Raw genomic sequence first — 22,740 nt, forward strand, 5'->3', positions numbered from 1 at the left:
AATCAAGGCTCACTCTAAGTAGGAGCTTAGAAGTTTCAGAGGCAGGATTCTGACCTGGGGTCATAAAATCTAAGACACTGTAATATCTATGGTAGCACTGACAGATTTTTTTTTTTAAGGATCTCTGATCACACTATAGTAACACACTGCTTTTAGTGCAACACTCTACCTTATTTTTCTTTCCATGCACACAGAATATTTTGAGGGTAGAAACTAGACGCTCTAGTTGGAACAAGGCATTTCCTCCTCTTTGCACTGTTGCAATGTTTTCAGGGTATCCTAGTGGAGCCTTTCTTCAAGTGTCCAATTGAACCAACCCAAGTGAACTTGGCTGCTGACCTTGCTTTCACAAATTTGCCATCTCAGAATGATTGATGTCTGCTTGGTCCCTGTTGGAAAAGTGGCTGCGAATATGATCCAGGAAATCTATAGTCACAAATCTAGCATAATTTTAACAAGTCGTGATCAGAATAGTAAGAAGCAGTGCATGGAAGTCTTGCATGAAAATTACTTATTTTCTGTCATCTTTGCCCTTTACACTGGCTTCCTCAAGTCCCCGTGTGAGGTGTCTGCACCAGAAACCTCTGAATGTTGTGGCCAAACATGCTTGTATTGCATAGATGGTGCATGGATGGATGGATGGATGGATAGATGGGTGGGTGTTTTGGAATATATTTTTGTCTCAGTATAATTCACAGATCTACAACCAGAAAGAAAACGGGATAAAGCAAAGATTACCTTTATTAATGTTGGCTTAAAATGCAGTGCATGGTATGTAGAAAAAATTTGTCTTTGAGTGCTCAATTTTTACTTACAAGATTGTCTCAACTATAGAACCTTTTGTAAGGTGTGAGAATTTCCTCTTTACTTATCTGCTTTCAATCTAGAATGTTCACTCCTTAAGGGCAAGGACTAGGTTATGTTTACCCTCTTATTCCTAGAGACTTGCATAATCCTGGCTGGTCCTAGGTACTTAAAGCTTTTCTTGAATGAAGCATAGCCTTCTCACAATGACACTGAAACATATTGCAAGCATGAGTGACTTGTCAGGAGGATGAATCTCTGTTTTGTATTACTGAGAACTATTTTAATCTCTTGGTGAGGTCAAGGGTACATGACCACCCCTGTGCAATAGGCAGCCTGGTCTGCCCTTGAAGAGTGCAAACCTTAGGAAATAACAATGAGTGTAGTCCTCTCCTTGAAGATCCTGGCCACTCTGAGGAATCCATCTCTTTGGCAAGGAGAGCCTATTATTCACAACAAATATTTACTAAACAAAACAACTCTTTCATCATCCCTGACTTAGCCTGAACTCGCCCCAGAAAGCAAAGCCTAATATGAGGGATTGTGTGATTCCAGGATATAGGATGGGAGGATGGGGAGAGTGTGACAGGGAAGGAGGGACAGCCCCTTCAAGGGAGCAGATACAGACAGTGGACAACTGAGACACACTTCTCCCAGGACCCTCTGAGAAGAACCACAGAAAGTATCTCAAAAATGTCTTCTCTAGGGAACAATTCCATCCCCCACTGGTCAAGGCTTGCCCATGGGATGTCGACTCCCTCTGATTTCCAGGCTATGCTAGCATGAATGACCCTGTGGGTTCCCTTGGACATTCTAGTTCAGGGTGTCTGAGAAAACCCCAAGGCAGAATGCAGGAATGAGAGGTGCAGCTGAGTCCAGGTACTGTCTGCTCACACCTGTGGGAGGCTGGTTGTCACAGTGATGGGTGGGAAGTGTATGGATGGGTACGAGAAGTGTTCAGCACAGCCTACTGGTTTAGATATGGACTTTAAAGGTCATTTATGAGGATCCACATCCTACTAGAATGGGCTTATAAGCCTGAAAGTTTGAGGCCTGGTAAGATGTCAAAGGAGAGAAACTGAGGCATAAGATAGTTCTGGGGATACAGTCAGCATAATGTAGTACATATGGACCCAGTCTCTTCCTGGTTTTTAATTATGCCTCTGTTGCTAGCCAGCATGAACTTAAGAACATTCATCTGTCTTTAATCTGCCTCAGTTATAGGTTTATCATCAGGAAAATGGGGATACTAATGGTAACCTCATAGTATTTCAATTGTGGATCTTTACAAGGAAGATATATTCCTATGTTACCTGTATTACTGGATATAATAATACTATGTTTGAATAGATTTTAAAAATGGACCTGGAATAGATTTGCAACAGGTTTTCAAAAAGGAACCATACCTCATAGGGTTCATAGGACCATCAAATGAGGTATGCTTATAAGGTTATCATCCCAGAGTAAACCTTCAGTACATGGTGGTCTTCTTGCTGGTGATGAAAAAGAAAAGGAGGAGAAGGAAGGCAACCACAACAACACAGGGGTAAGGAGTCCACCCCAGGGTCTTTGGAAGGGAGGGCCCAGGGTCTAGAAGAACTTGCTGGTCCCCACATTCCCTTCTCCCTCAACTGGGAGAGAATTGGTATTAGTCTACTTCCAGCACCAGTCATCATGGGCTCAGAATCTGGGCCAGCAGAGAGTACTCAAAGATCGTGCTGCAAGAAGCTGATACAGATCGGGAAAGGTGAATGTGAGGCCAGGACTAATGGGGGTTAACACAGTAGCTGACATTTACTGTGCACTTCTAATGTGTGGCTCTGTTCTGAGACATTTCTGCATCTTATCTGTTTGGTCATAGATAGTCTGGGCACCATAATTTACATTTGAGGCTCAGAGAGATTAGGTAATTTGCCCCAGGTCACAGTGCCAGGAGGGGCAGAGCTGAGAATCAAATCCAGGAAATGTGATTCCAGAAGCCACATACATAATTGCCCGATTGCACGCTAGCTAGCAGTTGCTGTCTGGTTCACACCTGGTGTGGGAAGTGGGGATAACACACAGGGGCACAGAGCATTTCTCAGGCTCTAAGTTAGGAATATGCACTATGAAATGTGCTTCAGCAATGGGGTAAAATATTGATGAGTTACTCTATCATTGATGACTATTGTAATAGGGTCCCAGCAGGAAGGGGAGGCTCACACACACACTGGAATAACTTGAAGAAAATGGAGTAGACTATTTACGAAGATGTGGGAAGATTTGGGGAAAGCTAATGAAGGACCAGGCAGCACTTGAGAGCTGCCAGCAGCAGGAAAACAGTACCTCCTCTAGGCCTGAACAGAGGGGGCAGAGAGGGCCCAATAGAACCTGGAGAGAGAAGCTAAGTGACAGGAGCCCTGTCTTCCTGGAGGGACACAGCCAGGGAGAAAGCTGGAGGAGAGGACACCTTAACCGCACCCGCTAGTAACTTCCATTAGCCAAATCTCAAAGGAGGCCAGAAAGAACTAGGGGAGAAAGCAGCTCCCAGAGCCAGCATCTTGGAGCACCATGAGGATGGAGATAATGGCAGGTTGATCTGGTGTGGCGAACGGGGTACACACAGCACTGTTGTCAGCCTACCAATCCAGATCCTGGGAGATCTCTGTGGTCCAAAAAAATGAGAGGGAGTCTTATCCTCAGAATGGAATATTCTTCAACCAGAAAAAAGAACAAAGCACCTACACACGCTGCAATGTGGATGGACCTTGACAATGTGAAGCCGAATGAAAGACCGTATTACATGATTCCATTTATGTGAATTGTCCACAACAGACAAATCCAGGGAGACAGAAAGATTAGTGGTCACCAGGGCTTGAGAGAGGAAGAAATGGAGAGTGGCTGCTGATAGGTACAGGGTTTCCTTTTGGGGTGATGGAAATATTCTAGAACTAGACAGTGGTGATGGCTGTATGGCACTGGGAATATGGTAAATGTCACTAATGGTGAACTTTATGTTACGCATAACTTACAACAAACAAGAGGGAACTTCCTTCTCACGATGCTCACGTGTATCTTTTATTCACTCTGTGAGCAGGCACCAGGACGCACCTGACATTTTCTTGCTAGAAAGTTGGTGGGAGAGGCATGCTGTTGGTGGCCCAAGTGTGTTCCCCCCCGCAGCCCAACTTCCCACCCCAGTGCCTGCCACTGTCCACACACATAGCAGTGTGGGGGAATTGTCAGCTCCCAGGAGGCCAGCCAAGCATGGACTGGAGTCCGTCTACACCAGCCTTCCTCCCTTACAGGGGGGTTGCAGGGAGGTATATGCCCCACACTTGTTTCTGGAGCCTCCCCCCCGCCCAGTCTGGAGCTCCAGTAGTTAATAGACAGCAACACCCTTTACTCTCCCTTCCTCTCCTTGTCTCACTTTCCCACTCACCTGCTGGTGTTGCCTGCACGTCCCAGATCAGCTACAGCTCTCAAGCCCTGTCTGAGGATTTATAACAACCATAAAGTAATAATAGATAACATGTATTGAATTCTTTTTATTAAAATATGTATGGGAAGAGACTGGCTTGTGTTCATTTTGCCTCTCCTCTTCCCTTGATAAGGCTGTCTTTAGGTATCAGGCACATGACTATCTCTGGTTCTTAGACACTCCTATTATCAGAATCCTCCAGGAAAGCATTGAAAGTGCAGATTCCTAGGCTCTGCCCTCAGATATGCTGATTCAATAGGGTTAGATGAGGGGTCTTGGAATGTGCATTTATCAAGGTCTTTAGGTTATTCTTAGGCAGAATAGAATAGGAACAGTCTCCACTGAGAAACTCTGAACAGTGGTATCTGGAGGCCACTTAATGCAGGTATCCACGAGCACCTGTTCAAGTCCCCCAAATTCTGTAGGGAGAAATACCCCACTATACATGTGCTTTCTCTTAAACTGATGGAATCCACATCCACATATGGAAATTAATTTCGGTATTTAATAATCATTAAGTAAAGAGAGTGAAATATCTACACTATGTAATTATATAAAACATGCTTCTGGCAATATTTGCCCCCTTGGAAATTCAAATAGGAAGTCTCTAAGGAGCCAGGTTGTACTCTTGGAGGTGGACATAAAGTAATTGAGCTTAGCTAATGGAGATAATTAATTAGGAAACGGTTAGGAAAAGAGCCCTCTGCTCTTGCTATTTTCAGAACTCAGTGATACCGAGGGAGCCAGGTGTCTCCTCTGAGCCATGGCCTGGCCACACTCAGGAACTGAGAGGACAGAGAATAAACAGCTCAGCACAACCCTAAGGGTGTCTGGGCTCTACCTACAGGAAACTACCCAGTTCGACCTGGGGTTCAAGTCCCAGCTCTCCACTCACAGTCTCTGAACTTAGCCAAGTTATTCAACTTCCACAAGGCTTAGTGTTCTCATCTTAAAAGTAGGAGTTATAATATTAATAACACAAATGAGTTCCAGTGAAGCAGCACCCTTCAGGAAAACAGGACGTAAGTCAGAAGATGCTGAGGCACCTGGGTGGCCCAATTGGTTGAGTGTCTGACTCTAGATTTTGGCTTAGGTTGTGATCTCAGGGTCCTGGGATCATGTCCTGAGTCAGGCTCTGAGCTCAGCACTCAGCATGGAGTCTGCTTGGGATTCTCTTTTTCTCTCTTTCTCCCTCTCTCCCTCTGCCCCTTCCACTCCCCACAAATAAATAAAATCTTTAAAAAAAAATCAGAAGATCCTGACCAGGTGTGGTCTTGCTAAACTCTCTCTCTTTCAGCAGAGAAGGTCTTATTTTCCTGTATCTGGATCACCTGTTTGACCCTTTCTGCCCAAGTTTGATCTGCATGAGCTTAGCATTCTTGCCTGATCTTTCTAGCTTGTCTGCTTGCCAGCCCCCTTTCTGCCCTCTCTGGTTCCAAATGCTAGCCCAATCTTACCTAATATGCCTGGCTTACTGGGTCTACTCCTGGTGCCGCCAAGTGGCAGTGCCATGAATCTTCCAGCTTTGCCCTAGATTTTGTCACTACAGTGATAGGGAATGACAGCCCAGTGGTAAGAGGTTTCATTCAAACCCTCTAGCTACTTCTTCCGTATCATACCACACCAGGATGGGCCAGGACAAGAAGTCAAGTGCAGAAATATGGCTGGACCAGAAGGACCAACAGCTCCCAAGGGGCAGGAGAATAAAGGGGCAAGTCATAGAGGGCATAGGCAAGGTGTGTGAGCAATCATGGATTGAAGAATGCATCCATCATATGGGCAAAACCACATCTGTCTTGCTCACCACACTCTCCATACCATCAAGCTCAGTCAGTAATTGTGGCATGAGAGAGAAGCTGACACCCAAGCCAAAGAGGCAGAGACTTGACCTGGATGATAGTTTTGCTTTCTGGTGGTGTTAGACATTACATTATATGTTATTAGGATATGATACAGGAAGGCTTTTGTTTTCTGTATTGATGAAAAATGCATTTTTTTTATTCTTTTACAGAACTAATAGAATCATAGCACATTTGTCCTTGACTTTTCTATCCTCTTTTATTAGATCTACTGTAGGAAGATGGGTGGACATGTTTTTTTCCTCTGTCAACCCTTTCCCATTTACATTGGAACAAGCAATGAAGAATCAGTGGAATAGCTGGGACTCATGTGGGTAGACGGAGAAGAAATTCCTTAGGGGAGTGAGGGACTCAAGGCTATTTAGAGGAAATGGTCTAATAAGGGGAAAATAACCAGGCTCTGGTACCTACAGACATCTCTTGATGTCCAGGATTAGAAGACAGATTGAAGGAGCACAGGTCCAGGGTACAGAACAACAACAACTAAAAAAATGACTGTGAGAGTGTTCCATGGAGTCTGATGTAAGTATTCCTGCCACTTATCCCATTAAGGCCAGATAGGAATGTCTCTGGGTCATCAGTCCCTTAGCGATAATCATGTGTGTCTGTCTGGGATAGCAACTAGTTTTCATTTTATGAGTCAACTGTCATGTAGAGGCCACCTAGATCTCTGTACTTAGATTCTGAAGCTCATCAGGAAGGTGTGTCTCAGTTGATTAGTGATGTCTGTCACAGGCATAGGTATAGAAGTTGTGTTATGCATACCACATACTCACCATCTCAGGTTCACCTATATACAATGAAATCAAGATCTGGGGAGTTACCTCAGTATATGAAGACTCCTCCCAAAATATTTCTTTGAAAAATATGGATATGAGGTCCTACCTGGAGTCTATTTTGTTTATATAGAACAGAACTATTTATAATTGTTTTGGATCTCTTTTCCAAATGATTGATGCATTGGCATAAAAAGGCAAGGCACAGAATACACATCATTTAGGGAATTATCCTTTACAAACCTAACTTTTAGGTGGACCATGAACCTGAACTCAGAGCCAAACCTCAGCCCCTGACCTAAGTTCTGTTTTTAAGGCCACAGGCTTCTTCGCAGAGTTGGGGAGGATAAGAGTGGAAGACAAAGAACTTGTGTGTTCTTTGAGACAAAAAAATCACATTTGAAAAGTTGCTCAAAAATGACTTAATTCAACTGTATATCATGTAATATTCTGGAGTCTGGCAAATTTAGCTGAGCTGGGCCAAACTTAAAGGGTATGTCACCTATCACAGAGCAATACATGTGTATTGTGTGTTTTCCCAATAAATCTTATAAGTGATTCAGAGCGCCACCATGGGCAGGCAAGTACTGTACTGGAGAAATGATCCAGTGAGGGGAAAAGAAGTTTCTGTTTTGTTGAAAGATCATGAGATCATGTCTACACTGTAAAAAGCGACATCTGGGTGAAGAACTATTAGTTGCTGACAAAGCTGTGTTTGTGTATGTATAAATGTGTGTGTGCTGTGCATACATATGTGTGTGCATGCACAGGTCCTGATGTGTGAGCTTTTGTACATGAAATAGACTTCTCAGGCTATGAGGAGGCCGGTGGGCATTTAGCCAGGCTAGGCTCAGGCAAGCCTTAGCCTTGGTTCTCAGAACTTGTGCTTAGTCCTTGGGCTCCATGAAGAAGTTTGACCAGTTCTAGAATTCTAGAATGTTAACTATGCGTTGGTGCCATTTCAGAGGTCTTCAAGCAGAACCTTGGTTTCACACATAAACATACTTTTTGATGAGTGGTTTTCAGGCACACCTCTTGTGAATGGTCCTCACTTAGATATCACTGTGCCCTCTGGGAGTTAAGTCACGACAAACAAACCTGGTGTCTTTGCCCAGAGATCTGAGTAATAAGGTGGAAAAGAGTGTATCTCTCTTCCATGTTATCCCTAGTGAATTAGAGTTAGCCTTTTCCTCCTAACTGCAAGAGGAAATGATAATGACCCTTAGCACCCTCCTTCCACACCCTTCTCAGAAATTCAGGTAATGCATAATCAATTTAATCATCAATGTTGATGGCTACCATTTGCAGAGAACACGTGTTTGGTGTATGTGGGGCCTGGAGAGAGTGACCTAGTTCACACCAGCATATCCTTAAGAGCAAAGAGGGCTGCTATTGATATACTGAGGCAATTAGACTAGGCTTCGACCTTCCCGGGCAACCTGGACATGTAGTCACCTTAGTTGGAAAAGATCTTTGAGCTTTTCCCTGCCCGTCCTGCAGAGGATACTGGGAGGAACAGAATAGATCACTGGGTTCCTCAAGATTGACACACTTATAAACACAGGATCTTTGCACATATTTGGCTGCTAGCTTCCCTTATGCTGCTAGTTAGTGGGTGGGCAGAGATTATGCGAGGAGGACTGAGGAATGCAGCCTTCTGGTCTGTTTTCTCCAGAGGCAGCAGTATGATGTGTGGACCAGAGAATGGCCTGAGAATCAACCACACATGTCATTTACTTGCTGAGGAACCCTAGGTCAATTATTTAACCACTCTGGGCTTTGGTTTTTCAGATCTAAAAATGAGAACATTTGTTTCCTCAAATGATTATTATGATTCCATGTGATGACCTGTGACAAAGATTCCAGCACCCAGCACACTTTTCTTCCTTGTATTGAAGACCCAGAATGTCACTAAAGCCCAGGGAAGACAGAGTGACTGAGAAGAGCAGTAACAACGGGGAGTTTATTTTAGTAATTATTTCAAATACTGGCCATATCTATGACCCTAACATACAATTCAGAACAGACAATTTCTTGCTCAAACTACACCAAGAGATTTCCTCCCTGGATCCCACTTACAGAAAGAAGCTACTAGGGGACTCTGTCTTTTTATCAAAGAGCTAGAAATAGGAGCTCAATATTAGTATGTTCTTGCTTAATTAGATGAAGACATCTTGTATGGGGAAGGCCATTGCTTCTTTCTCTTCACAGGTGTACGGATCTGCTTCAAAGACTGTGCAACTGGGGAGAGAGAGGAGGGGAGCTGGCTTTTACATATTGCAATGTGTCGGGGGTGCAGGTCAGCAGGCAGGCCAGGTCCCCTCTTAGGGTAGGTTCTGGCTTGAAAGCTGATGCCAGGGAGAGGTTAGTGCTCCTGCACAGCATGAAGCAAGGGGTGTAGAAGAGAAAGCAAACTTTGGTATAAAAACTAACTAAATCCTTAGCCTGTGAGGCAATGTGCAGTGAGATTTTGTTGTACTTTATTCCAAACTTAAAACAAAATATAAGTGGTATGAGCAGGAGGCCAGGTTTACTGGTTTATGCAGGGTAAAGAGATCAACTGTAATATGGTTGCTTTCCATTTTGATCCTACTCCATCAAAACTGTGGATCTTAAATTGGTGGCCCAATGGGGGCCTCTGTTCAAACTGGCCATCTTCGGGGCAGAAGCAGAGCCAGGGCGAATGGTCAAGGGTGCTAAGCATTGGGCTATCTGGCTGGCATCCGCTGCACACAGACATGTCTGGGATTGGGTTGATAGGATGATTTTACCTGTTCATTGCAACACTGCGGCATTGCCATGAGGGATTTAGACCCTCAGTGGTTGCAGACCTATATTACAGTAATGGTCCAAGCAGAGAAATGAGAGCAGTGTTTGTGACTTCGACTTTACGTGGAGCTGTGCATAACTGGGGCTTCTGCCTAGAATCTTTAGAGTGCATAACCACAGCCAGTTATTTGGCTCTTGCTTCATGTAGACAAGCCAAGGGTCCTCTGGTCCAACACTGGTGCAACCTGTCAGTAACCACTACCTCCAGGCTGCATTCTGGATGCCCTGCTGGGCTCTCTGCCTGTCTGGAAACATGCTTTCTATGACTTAAAACCAACACCTAAACACACAAATGTCCTAAGTGAAGGTGAACCATGTAACTTAGGCATGTTTTTAAACCTCTCTGAGCATCAGCCTTTTCATCTGTAAAAAGGGGGGCCATGATCACAGGGATGTTTGTGAACTAAATTAAATCACAACTGTCAGAAGTCAAGCATTGGTCATTATTATTACTTCAGACTCTGAACTTCATCAAAGAAGAGTCTGTGTTTTCCTGATTGCATTTCCTGAGCTTGACACCTGGTGGGGACTCACAAGTGTTTATTGAATGAAACATCAATTATGACAACATAGTTTAAAGACTAATAATTAAAACATCATTCATTGGATGACAGTGTCTGTTAAACCATTTTGGGATGTTTCTGTCAGTGTCTGTAAAAGGAAAATAAGGATTCAAGGATGATGCAAGTGGGTCTTCCTCAGTTATTTATTTTTTTACATGTTTGCAATATTTAAAATGTAAAAAATCCCAGTGAAAGAGGGTAAGAAGACTGGAGAGGCCAGAGTTGGTGGTTTTATGACCAGACGACTGAAGGAAAAGGGACCAGGATGACCACTTGGCCAATTCCTTCTTGGAAAAGGGAAGCCCGTGTCTGCACCAAGATGGGAGAGAGAGAGGGCTGTGGCCGAGCCTCCCTGACCATGGTCAGGGCCCGAGTACACACAGCGGCAGTCCCCACTGAACACCAGGGCGCCTGGATTTTTATCTTGTCAGGACTGTATGCTTTGATTTAAGAACTGGGTCAGCCGTCTTTCTTACCTGCTAGGTTAATGCTTGGGAGAATAATGTGCATAAAGTAATGGGTGATTTTTTGGTAGGTTTAATGTACTTTAGGCTTTTTTCTCTTACTTGTCGACATGCGAGCCTTTTTTTTTTTTTTTTTAAATATAAAACCAGTGTGTCATACTGTTCAGCTGACATTACCTGGTAGGTTTGACAGAATATCTGAATTAGAGATGGGCCCACACAGGTTCCAATGAGAGTGGCTTTTTCAGCAGATGTGATTCACTGCTATTAAAAATTTATTCCAAGAATAAATTGTTGGCTAGCTATCCCATCCATCCTCTCTCCTAGAAAGCCGATTTCATCAGTTTTGTTCGTTTCTATGACAATCAGTCTTACCATCGGTTTAGTAAAATCTCCTTTTGCATAATATTGGTTGCTTTATTTGTTTTCAAAGCTCTTCAGAAATGAATCTTGGAATTGGAATGTATCTTTGAGGCCACCTGGTGTGAAGTCCTATGGATCACAGAAGTGACTTCTGTCACTTCCTTGTCACTGTCCCATTTGCTCTGCTCTTGAAGATTGTTATCTGGGCTGTTACTCCATATGACAAGTGTGTTTGATGCCTTAATATTTAAGATACACCAGGATTGCAATGTTCACAGCCTCTTCCCATTCCTAGAAAGCTCTGTAATGGAACTCCTGTTCTTGGAGCACCATGCCTCACATTTACATTCTGGACAGACCGGGCTGTCGGTTCCGAAGGGCTGAGCAGCGACAGCTGAAGCAAACACAACTTCTGAAAAAGAGGTGATGTGTTTTCTGTCCCAGTAGCTCTCCTGACTGAGACCTGATCATGCCCTGAGTGGGGCTGGAGAAGTAAATATGCAGAAGAATAGGGAGGAACCAGTGGGTATATACCATGTAGACGTCCAACAAGTTTTGGAGATATGTCTGCCCTAAAGTGTTCTTATTTTTTAATATTTAGTTGTAGATGAGGAGTTTGGCTTAGACAGAAGAATAACCAAAAAAAGCCCCCAAATTTTAAAAATTTTAACATCTAAGAATAGTGTTCCCTGTGAAATGATACTAGGGCTGGTCTTCCAGATCATTTATAGATTCATCTAAAATATTCTAGACTGAAAATACATGGTGCCCCAACACAGCTTCCTAGGCAGAATTTGCCTCGTGGAAATCTGATCCCAAGAGCCTTTCATATAGATCGCTGTTTTAACCACAGTGATAACCCAGAGCCAGTGTGTTATGGAAGCCAAAATGCCCACCACCATTTAGGAATAAAGAAAAGAACTATCCACGGTCAGTGTTCTGCCAAACACGCAGTGTACTTGGGCGTGGCACAACTCGCCCATAGATCTAGGAGTGCTGGCTGACTGAGACTGGCCTCAGCTCTGCTTACCAAACCCCTACCCTCACGTCCCGTCATGGGGCATCTGACAGGAGCAGTGTTAGGGACGAGGGGCAATGGCTTAGTTGCATGTGGCAGATGGAGAATCACCTACTTGGAAAGGTGAAGGCTGAGAAGCCAATCCCCATAAAGACACATAGGGAATGGGAGGATAGAGTCAGTGAGGGAGATGTAGGGGAAAGATGGGGACTTTGGATCCATTTATGTACCTACATTGGGCCAGACACTGTGTTGGGCCCTGGGCATAAAACAATCAGCCAGACAAGGCCTGATCCTCACAGAGCTTGGGAAGGGAGTGCAAAGCATTTATTATGCACACACTCTTACAGAATTTACTGTGTATCAGGTACCCTCCCATATAATTTACAAATAAAATCTTAGAGTGCTATATATGGAAAGTCAGATGAAATCTAATGCAGTAATATAAAGTGCAACAAAAAGTCCATTTTACAGAGGATGAAACTGAAGCCCAGAAAGATTCAGTTACTTGCTCAAGGCCACACAACTGGCAAGGAGTGGAACTATTGGCAGACTGTGAAAAGTATTCATGAAGGGAAAATGGGCATGCTTTAATCAGTGGCTCTCAAACTTCAGCATATATCAGAATCCCTGGGTGGCTTGTTAAAATCCAGGTAGCTTGCTGGCAGCACCCACAGCATTTCTGGTTCAAGAGGTCTGGGGTGGGGCCTGAGAATCTGCATTTCTAACAGGTTCTCAGACAATGTTGCTGCTGCCTGTGCAGCGTCACCTGGGACCCCGCTTTGAGAACCACTGCTGCAGGTGGTATGGTAGATCCTGTCACGTTCTGCCCAGATCCCTTTTCAGGGTCTGACCACTCATTCCCTCAACTGTGGGAGTGTTGTCTCCTTAGTTCACAGCTACATCTCTTGGTCATTGCTCTCAGTCACTGCCTCGTTCAAGATTAACCTCCCGTCATGGGGACAGCTCGTGGCACATGACCTAGCTTCTTGCCTTGGTTCAAGACAACCCTAGAGGGCCATCAGGTCAGAGCTCCTTGTTAGACCTACGGAGGCTTCAGGTGCTATCTCCTGGGTCTGTTTGTCCCTTTGCCCATCCCGGCCTTCCTCACCTCCTTATTAGTTATCTCCAGGGAAGAGTTCTCAAAATCCTTCTGCATGCAGCTTTCTGTCTTGGAGGTGGTTTCCATGATGGAGAGGGCTGGCAGAAATGGCTCACTGAGGCCCTGATTCTCAGGCCAACTCTTGATGGGGTCCTGTGAAGAATCCATGCACATGCAGGGTTACCTGGAGGATTCAGTCGGTTAAATGTCCAGCTCTTGACTTTGGCTCAGGCATGATCTCAGGCTCATGAGATTGAGCCCCTAGTTGAGCTCCACACGCAGTGTGGAGTCTGCTTGGGATCGCCTCTCCCTCTGCCCCTCCTCCCACTCACGTGTGCATGTGTGCACGTGCTCTCTCTCAAATAAATAAATAAAATCTTAAAAAAAAAAAAAAGGAGAATCCTTGCACATGCAGAATAAAGAACAAATGAAAAACCCCAGTGCAGAAAAGGTCCAGGGGCTCTTGGACAGCCAGCATGAGCCATCCATGGCAGAGTGCCAGAGCAGGCTAGAGAGGCCGGCAGGAGGCAGCTCCTGCAGGGTTTAGGGGATAGGGTTTGTTCCAGTGCAATGGGAAGCCATTAGCAGGTTTGGATGAGGGACATGACAACAACTGTTTGATTGTTTAGAAAGGGTTTCCTTGACCATCAGGAAAGTGGATTGTAGGAGTGCTGGTGGGTGAATAATGACCCCCAAATATGTCTGGGTCGTAATTCCTGGAACCTGTAAATACTACTTTATATGGTAAAAGAGATTTTGCAGGTGTGATTTCTGTACAATGGGGAGATTATCCTAGATTATCCAGGTGGCCCCATGTAATCATAAGGATCCTTATAAGAGGGAGACAAGAGATGTAAAGGAAGGGGTTGTGATGAAGGAAGCAGAGATTGAAGTTGATGTGGCTACAAGCCAACAGATGCGGGAAGTTTCTAGAAGCTGAAATAGACAGGAACAGATCCTCGCTTGGAGACTCCAGAAGAAATCAGCCATGACACCCCCTTGGTTTTAGCCCTGTAAGACTCACTTTGGACTTCTGACCTCCAGAACTGTAAAAGAACAAATCTGTGTTGTTTTAAATTTGGTAATTTACAGCAGCATGGGAAAATGATACAATGGGTAAAGTGTGGAGGTGGGAGATGAGTAGGGTCCAGAAGGAGTGCAGACAAGCTCTAAACATGTAGGCACTCACCTCAACATTAATGTATGAAGCATAAAGGGGAGTGCATCTGCCTACATTGAGTGCTCTGTGAGAATCTCCAAATAGACAACTATATAAACTTACCAATATGCAGGCCCACATCAAAAAGATCTTTGCTATCAATAACTCCTTAATGAGGGCTGCTTTGCACAGCCATGTGTTAAAAGGCATAATTACATTCCAATATTTATTTGAGTTACTGCCATTTTAGGCTTATTTCATGGAAAGGCAGGAGTAGGAAAAGACATTTGTTTTGTGCTATTGATCTGAGGTGCTGCCAAAGTCATAAAGCCCCCAGTAAAATTCCAGTGAACTCTTGGATTGTGCCATCCCCGAATAGTCTTATTACTTTCTTGGCTTAAACTATTCATCTGTGACACTGTGGGACACAGCAAGGTACAGGAAGGACCTGGATTAAAATGCTGTCATTTATTTACTAAATGCATGGCCCTGAGCAAGTAATGTAAACAAACTCTAAATCTCAATTTCCACATCTGGGTAAAAATAAAAATAAAATTAATCATACACTTATATAATATAATCCTAAAAATTCAGTGCCTGGCACTTAGTAGGTGCTCAGTAATGCTTCCCTCCAATGAATTTATTCATAAGTGCATAGAGCTATTTATGTAGAAAAGTTATGTGACAACTACCAGTTATGGCTACTTTTATAGAAAGTGTCTCAGCCTTCCGCCTTACAATAAAAAATAGTGTTTGGCTCCAAGCAGATGAGATTGAACACAGTTATTTGAGCTACTTATAATAAAATGTGACAGGCAGACTTTGGTATTTCGCTGCCCCAAGTTTTTTCATGGACTGTTCACTATCATTGCAACATTCAGCACTTTTTTCTGTGTCAGTGTGATAGACAATATTCATATTCTTCTTGGGTAATTGCCTTTTTAGCTGAATCAATGGCTTGCAGGCATGAAAAGGAGGCTGTTTTATCTCAACTTTATTTATCCTATGATTATATTAAGACTATTAAACTGAATCTCCCCTCCTCCCAGGCCCATTCTCAACCTTCTCCCCAGACCTCTCAATATTTACCTCTTGTGTGAATTTTCCCACTGTCATGCCCCACATTCCACAAATATTTCAGTTCTTTGGAAGAATTTCATATTTAAATAAGGGCCTGCTGCATGAGTGAACCAGTAGTATTATTCATTTACTCATTCATTCAAAAAGTATCCTTTAAGAGTTTATATAGTGAGCACACTCTGGGGATACAAGAGGAAGAGGAGGAAGATGCCATTACCCGTGTGCATACAGGAGACACAGCTCTGATAGGTTCTAGAAAGGAGAAGTTCCTATAAGGGAGGGGTCTTGGGTATTCTTAGTGAGCATAATAGATGCTGATAACTGAGTAGTCAGGGAGGAAAGAGTTCTTTGATGAGGTGACTCTTGAGCTAAGATTTGAGGGGAAAACACATGAATGCTCATGTGTGTATGTGAAAGGGGTGTGTGGAGACTGAATGTAGTTAAGTATCCCAAGGCAGAGGGAACAGCATGTGCAAAGCCCTGTGGCTGGAGGAGGTGTTGTGTTTTCTTGGAACTGGAAGCTGCTCAATAGGCAGGAGCCTGAAGGGGGCACTGGCAGGCAGAGTCCAGACCCTAGGGGCCCTATAGACCATGTTGCACATTCCAGGCTCCATGCCCCAGGAGACTGGGAAATCCATGAAGTGTAGTCAGGGAAGTGGTACTATTAGAAAAGATTTTGCCTTTCACCAGATCTCTCCAGTTGGAGGGTAGGGAATGGGTTGGAGACAACTAGGTTGGGGCTGTTGTAATATCCAGGTAAGATGTGATGGAGGCTTGACCTAGGGTGGCTGCAGTAGAAATGGAATGAGGTAGACAACATTTTGAGTCATTCAGGAGGTAAAACCCACATGATACAGTGATGGATTGAATATAGAAGGTGCAGGAGATATGGGCATCCAGAATAGCTTCTCCATTTTGGGCTTGCCTTGTCGAATGGCTGCCGTAGCCCATCATTCAGCTGTTAGAAAGCAGTGGAAGAAAACCAGACTTGCGGGAGGGAGAGTAGATTTCCTGTGTATATGGGCTTTAGCCTCCCAGAGTGATGAGACTTCAGGAAACCAAGCCTGAACTGGTTGGGACTATGTTGTGGGAGCATAGGTTTTATGAGTTTTATTTTGCTGCATTTCCCCAAAGACCTGCCAGTTAAAGAGCAGGCATTTCCCATCAATCTATACCAAACACCCCATAGCATTCATTACAGATTACCTGAATAATAGGTACATTGGTTTTGCAAAGGTCTTTGATATACTATTTCTTCTTCATTCCTGCTGGAGAAGCTAAAGCTGTATCTTCTTCCTATTTGCTCACCGCAGAAATTCTACCTTTTCCTAAATGTGTGTTAGCAGCCTACTCTTTCCTATAACCCATATAATATCCCAACATCCTAATGCTTTTAGGTGACAGCTTAGTGTTTTGGGGTCCTCTGAACCAGTGAATTCAGGCAAACAGCCTTCATTCATCTCACAGGCCGGATCAGACTGAGTTGTAGTAGCTGCCTGGTATGTGTAGGAAAGAAGATTCTGGAACTATAGCTGGGCTCCATAGAAAAGAGTTCTGTGATTAATTGGTGATGTCTATCATGGGCTTAAGAGGTAGAATAGTGTCATATGAGCCATTCATTTTTATTTGTCTTATAGTCTTTCTCAGTTCCTAGCACATCTCTTCAATCTATCAACACAAAGGATATTTACAATATCCTCAACTTTTCCTCAGTATGTTGTTCTTTGGGTATTTCTGTATTTCCTTAAAAAATATATGACAGCAAGGATCAATTTTGTCTATTTCTAATTCTTGGTTTTGTACGAAGCACTTGGATGCCCAGAAGGGGCTTGATAAGTTGTCTTTTCGCATTTCCTCTCCCTGCAACCTGTCTCTCTATCTCTACCCCCCAAGGCAGGGTTGGTAATGTGGTTATAGGGCTGAGCAAGAGGAGCTTCACCTTTTGTCCCTTCCTTGGCATTTGTGTGTTGCTGCCTCCCAAGTAGCTTTGGAGTTAGAGTCCACAAGAGGGAAATCTGACAGCACTGTTGGGATAGGTGTCCTTTGGGCCCACACAAGCCTCATAACACTCTTTTCAGGGATGGGAAGTTTTTCTGAGAACCTAAGGTCAAAGTCCCTTCTGAGCTCTTGCAAGAAGCATGATTATTAGGTCACTGATTGATTCTCCATAGAGTTGGAACAACAGGAGATCTGAACATGAGGACATGATGCTATGCATTGCAGCCTGACAAAATATAGCTGAATAACTTTTGGATTTATAAGAGAGTACATTTAATTTTTAACAGATTATATACAAGATATTGAGTGACATTAAACAGAGAGTGAAATCAACCATAACCCATTTAAAGCAGCCTTGCAGATAAATGTCCCAATTCTACTAGCCTGCCAAATATATTCTTTATCTACACACATTTGTCAATTCTTTCCACAACACTAAACCTTTCTAATGCTTCTCTGGGAGTTACTTTTCTCCCCCACAAGCCGGAAATACAGGTGACATCTACTCTCTATGAAATAGATTGGATTGACAAGGGAAAGGGAAAAGCTCCTGGCTAGATTTGTGATTGTTAATCCTTTGGTGATCAGAGACCCTTCTGAGACTCTGATGAAATTTTTGAACTGCTCTCTAGTCAGAAAAGAAGTGATGTAATCATTTACAAAAACATTTGTATACAGTCTGTTGTGTTGCATTTGAGATTGATTCCATTCACATTCATGTCATAGAGTATAAAAAGTAGTTACTGAAGAACAAGTGTCACTCTAGATTTTTTAGATGGAAATTAAGGGCTACTTTCTAAAAATATTAGAAAAACATAAATATGTTTAATAAATATGCAAGTTAAACAAAAAGTAAACCTTAATTCTGTGCAAAAGTAAAAATGAATGAGGACACTGTTGTTTTGCAAATGTAAGGAATTTTAGTAGTCACAAGATCTTTGACATGGCAACATGGATGTCATCTGTAACATCCAGTCAACTTCTGCACTTCTAATTTTGATGGCAACAAATGCGTGAAAACAGACCCATTTGTTCAGGTGGTAGCAGCAAAATCAGAACTCCCATAGCTCACTTTGCCAGAGAAATGTAGGCTGGTGTGAAGGAAAGCAGGTTTTCCCATTCATGTCCTGTGATTTCTTTGTTATCAGGTCAATTAAGTCAGCTATGGCTGTTTTTTGTTTGTTTGTTTTTTGTGTTTTTTGTTTTGTTTTTAAGAGAGAGTGTGAGCAGGGTTGGGGGGTGGTATGCAGGGAGAGGGAGAGAATCTTAAGCAGGCTCCACACCCAGCAATGGAGCCCAATGTGGGGCTTGATCTTGCAACCCTAAGTTCATGACCTGAGCCGAAATCAAGAGTTGGAAGCTTAATCAGCTGAGCCACCCACACACCCCACAGCAATGGTTGGTTTTAATCATTTAGTGCTATCTATGTGTACAAATTATCTATTGTTGCACATAAAAATTACCCCCAAACCTAGTGGCTTAGAAAATATTTATTATCTCTGTAACAGCTTCTGGTTCAGAAAACTAGGTGGTCCTGGTTCAGAGTCTTTCGTGATATTAACATCAAAATTCACCTGGGGCTGCAGTCTCAACTGAAGACTTGACTGAGGCTAGAGGATCTGCTTCCAAGATGGTGCCTTCATGTGACTTTTGGCAGGAGGCCTCAGTTCCTTACCACCTGGCCTTTCCATAGGACTGCTAGTATATCTACACAACATGGAAACTGGCTTTCCAGAGTGATATATCTCAGAGAAAGGAAGGAACCTAAATGTCTTTTATATCTTAATCTTGGATGTCACACACCATCACTTTTACCACATTCTATTCATTAGCAGCAATTACTAAGCCCAATGCCACTCTTTAGGGGAAAGAAATTAAGTTCCACTTCTTGAGGGAGAAGTTTCAAAGAATTTGTGGACATATTTTAATATGGCCACACCATTTCATCACAGAATTGTACATTCATGTTTTAATTCTAAGGCGGTTCAAGCAAAGTTAACTATCAGAACAGCTCTCCGTGTTTCCAGGTGCCGGAGATAGACACATCTCCCTGTAAAGAACATGATGAGGCTTTGGCCCTCTCACTCCAGATTGTCCTCCAAGACCATTTCATCACTTTCAAATGGGCCAAGGTATTCGGTGTGTGCGTGTGTGTGTGTGTGTGTTTGAATTTTTCATGCTAAACACAGCCAAATGGTTTTGAATATACAGAATCTGTACTTGCACAACTGAGAATAGGTTATAGTAAGTTATGGAGCTTACAATAAAAAAATTAAAAAAAAAAAGTTGTGGAGCTATGCTATCTGCTGGCACTCCACCATGGCAGTGCTGGTGAGGAAAAAAACACTGGAAACGTGACCTTCCCCACAGATAAGCTTCTTGAGATCAGGGTATGTCAGTGTTAGCACAGTGCTCGCTCCATAGGAGCTACAGAGAAATGCTTTTGAATGAATGGATGAATGAATGAAGACCATGGAGTTCAGCTGGGACAGGCAGGTTCGAACCAGTGATGCAGGACTGGTGATACCAGGTCCAGCATCTGGGAAAATGGAGCACTGGTACGAAAGAGAGCTCTAATTCCAAGGCTATGCCATCTCTGTCCTCTCGAGTGTTCTCTGCAGGGTGTGGAGAGTCCATGGATTTCAAGCATTTGTTTGAATCCCAAAGCAAAGATGGGAACTTGTAGGGATAACCTGCCCTTAGTGAACACTAAGAACTCTAGTGAGAAGGTTTTGTCTTTTGGGGCATCCTCTGTACATAGTGGGGGAAAAGGAAGAAAATATATACACAACCTCAGTAGCATATAACAGGTCATATTTATTGCTCATGCATATGGGGTCAGCCATCAGGTAGGTGACTCCGCTGGTCTTGTCTGGGCTTGCTCACATGTCTGGCAGTCAGCTGCCTGTTGGCTGATCTATGCCGGCCTCAGCTATGATGACTGAGGTGACGTGGCTTTGTCCCATGACACTCCTAACTTGTAGCAGGCTAGCTCAGGCATGTTCTCAGAGCAATGGCTGAGGCACAAGAGGGAGTAATCTTAATCCAACTGGTGCTTTTCAACCCTGTTTGGTAAGCATTCCATTGGCCAAGCATGGGGTCGGGATCAGAGTGGGAGGGCACTGAATAGGTACATGGCACAGAGAGTGGTGAAGAATTGGGGCCATTTTTGCAATCTGTTGCAGGAAGGAAAGAAATAGGTTTTCTTTGTTAAGACAGGGATCGATAAACCTTTTCTGTAAAGGGACAGATAGTAAATATTTTAGGTTTTGTAGGTTACATGTGGGTTCTGTTACATATTCTAAACCCCTTTCTTCTCCTCCTCCTTCTTCCTCTTTTTCTGTTTCTTCTTTTTCTTTTAATAATCCTTTAAAAATGTAAAAAGACTATCTTTAGGCTGCACAAAAGCAGGCTGCAGGACAGATTTTATCTATGGGCCATAGTTTGCCAACGAGTGGATTAAGAAGAAACAAATTTTCATACTAATAATAATTTATTATGTTCTATTACAAAACTCATTCACATGCATTGTTTTATTTGATCCTCAAGACACTCTGGTTGTTGAAGGTAGATATTACTAATATCTTCCCGTTACATATGGGGAAAGATGCGAACTGATTTGAAGAAACTGGGATGGGGCTGTGGTGGGGACTGGAAGAGCAACTGATGTTTATCTAAGGTTGCCGTGCCAAGAACGGCTGCTCATGCCCCCCCACTACATGTGGGGGCTATGCTTCAGGAGGATTGCAAATGGTCTGCTTGACCCTCCTGAGAACAGACCTTGTGCAGATAGAAGGGAAACCATCCAAACATGTTAATATATACCCAATACAGGCTGAGATGAGGCTGCTTTCAAGGGTGCAGAAGGTGAGGCAGTTGATTCCCAGGTCCTATTTCCCAATCTCCACTTCATAGTATGGCCGCCTGAGATGTGTTTCTTTTTTTTTTTTTTTTTAAGATTTTATTTATTTATTTGACAGAGAGATAGAGAGAACAAGTAGGCAGAGAGACAGGCAGAGGGAGAGGGAGAAGCAGGCTCCCCACCAAGCAGGGAGCCCGATGCAGGGCTTGATCCCAGGACCCTGGGATCATGACCTGAGCTGAAGGCAGCTGCTTAACCAACTGAGCCACCCAGGCACCCCCTGAGATGTGTTTCTTAACTCGGCCTTCCAGAGAGGCTTCCTCCAGTCTCAGAATCTCTTACAAATGATGATTAAGGGGATGTTAAAACAAGTCTTCTTAGTGATTAGGGCAGTTTTTTTAATCCAAAATGTGATCAGTATGCACATTTTGTATCTTTTACAGCTTTTAGTGTTTTTTTTTTCTCCTACTCACAACCCTAAACAATTTCATAGAACAAATATAACAGAATATTAAAATATTCTCTTGTCTACTCCAAGTGTCATTTAGCTTTTGGGGAATAATGTCCTGTCTAGTGTTCATGAACAGTAAATACTAGCTAGTAAGTACTAACTCCATGTCTCAACAGTCCTCTGGAAAAGGGAAATAAAATGAATCAGCCAATTAGTTGGCTGGGCACTTGCCTGCAAGTTGTCAAACAGAAACTTTTGTTCACTTTTTCCAAATTGGCCGGGATTGGCTTACTCTAGAAGTTGGCTTACTTTAGAAGGATGGTCTATGGAAGCCTTTTCTAGGGTCACCCAAAATATACTTTATGGATATTAGTTCCTCAGGATGCTGAAGTGCTTTGGAATCTTTAAAGATACATATGGCTGAACAGACTGGGACACCTAGGTTAAACAAAATGAAATTATTTTTTTTTCCTTCAGTACTTCTAAGAGACTCTAATATGTAAATGCACGTCCTGAATTTCCTGGAAGGGACTAGAGCATGCAGCAGTTTCCAAATCATGGAACCCTCTTGTTCACAGAACATCTCATGAGAGAATATGGGACAAACTGAGAATCACTACCGCAAGTGAAATGTCACCAACATTTTATGCCACGAATCCCTGAAGCATCCACCAATGAAGAGTTACAGTGTATAAGTGGACATTCATCTGTCCTTTCAAATAATCAACTCATACTTCAGTGTTTTAAGGAAGATCGCATCATAAAAATCAGAATTAGTAATTGTGGAATGTATATGTATATATCCCTAGGAATTAAGAATTTAAGATTGTGGGTTAAGCTAAATCATTTCTCAGATTCTGAAGTAGTAAGTCCTGTCCTAGAATTTTGCAAACAGCTAGAGAAAGTAGCTGTCAGAGCATCAGAGCCTCTCATCCTCTTGTGAGTCTTACTC

The 22,740-nt window shown here is 43.1% G+C and overlaps 1 protein-coding gene across 1 annotated transcript in view; it reads left to right on the top strand.

Moving 5' to 3' along the window:
* CDH13 (cadherin 13) overlaps positions 1-22,740 on the top strand; it is a 1,026,047-nt gene that overhangs the window by 47,716 nt on the left and 955,591 nt on the right. The window contains exons 4-5 of the mRNA XM_044921967.1: positions 5,252-5,286; positions 9,248-9,263. Coding sequence (XP_044777902.1) covers positions 5,252-5,286; positions 9,248-9,263 — 51 coding nt within the window. The remainder of the gene's footprint in view (positions 1-5,251; positions 5,287-9,247; positions 9,264-22,740) is intronic.

Source organism: Neomonachus schauinslandi, chromosome 16 (assembly GCF_002201575.2).
Source record: "Neomonachus schauinslandi chromosome 16, ASM220157v2, whole genome shotgun sequence".
NCBI lineage: Eukaryota > Metazoa > Chordata > Mammalia > Carnivora > Phocidae > Neomonachus > Neomonachus schauinslandi.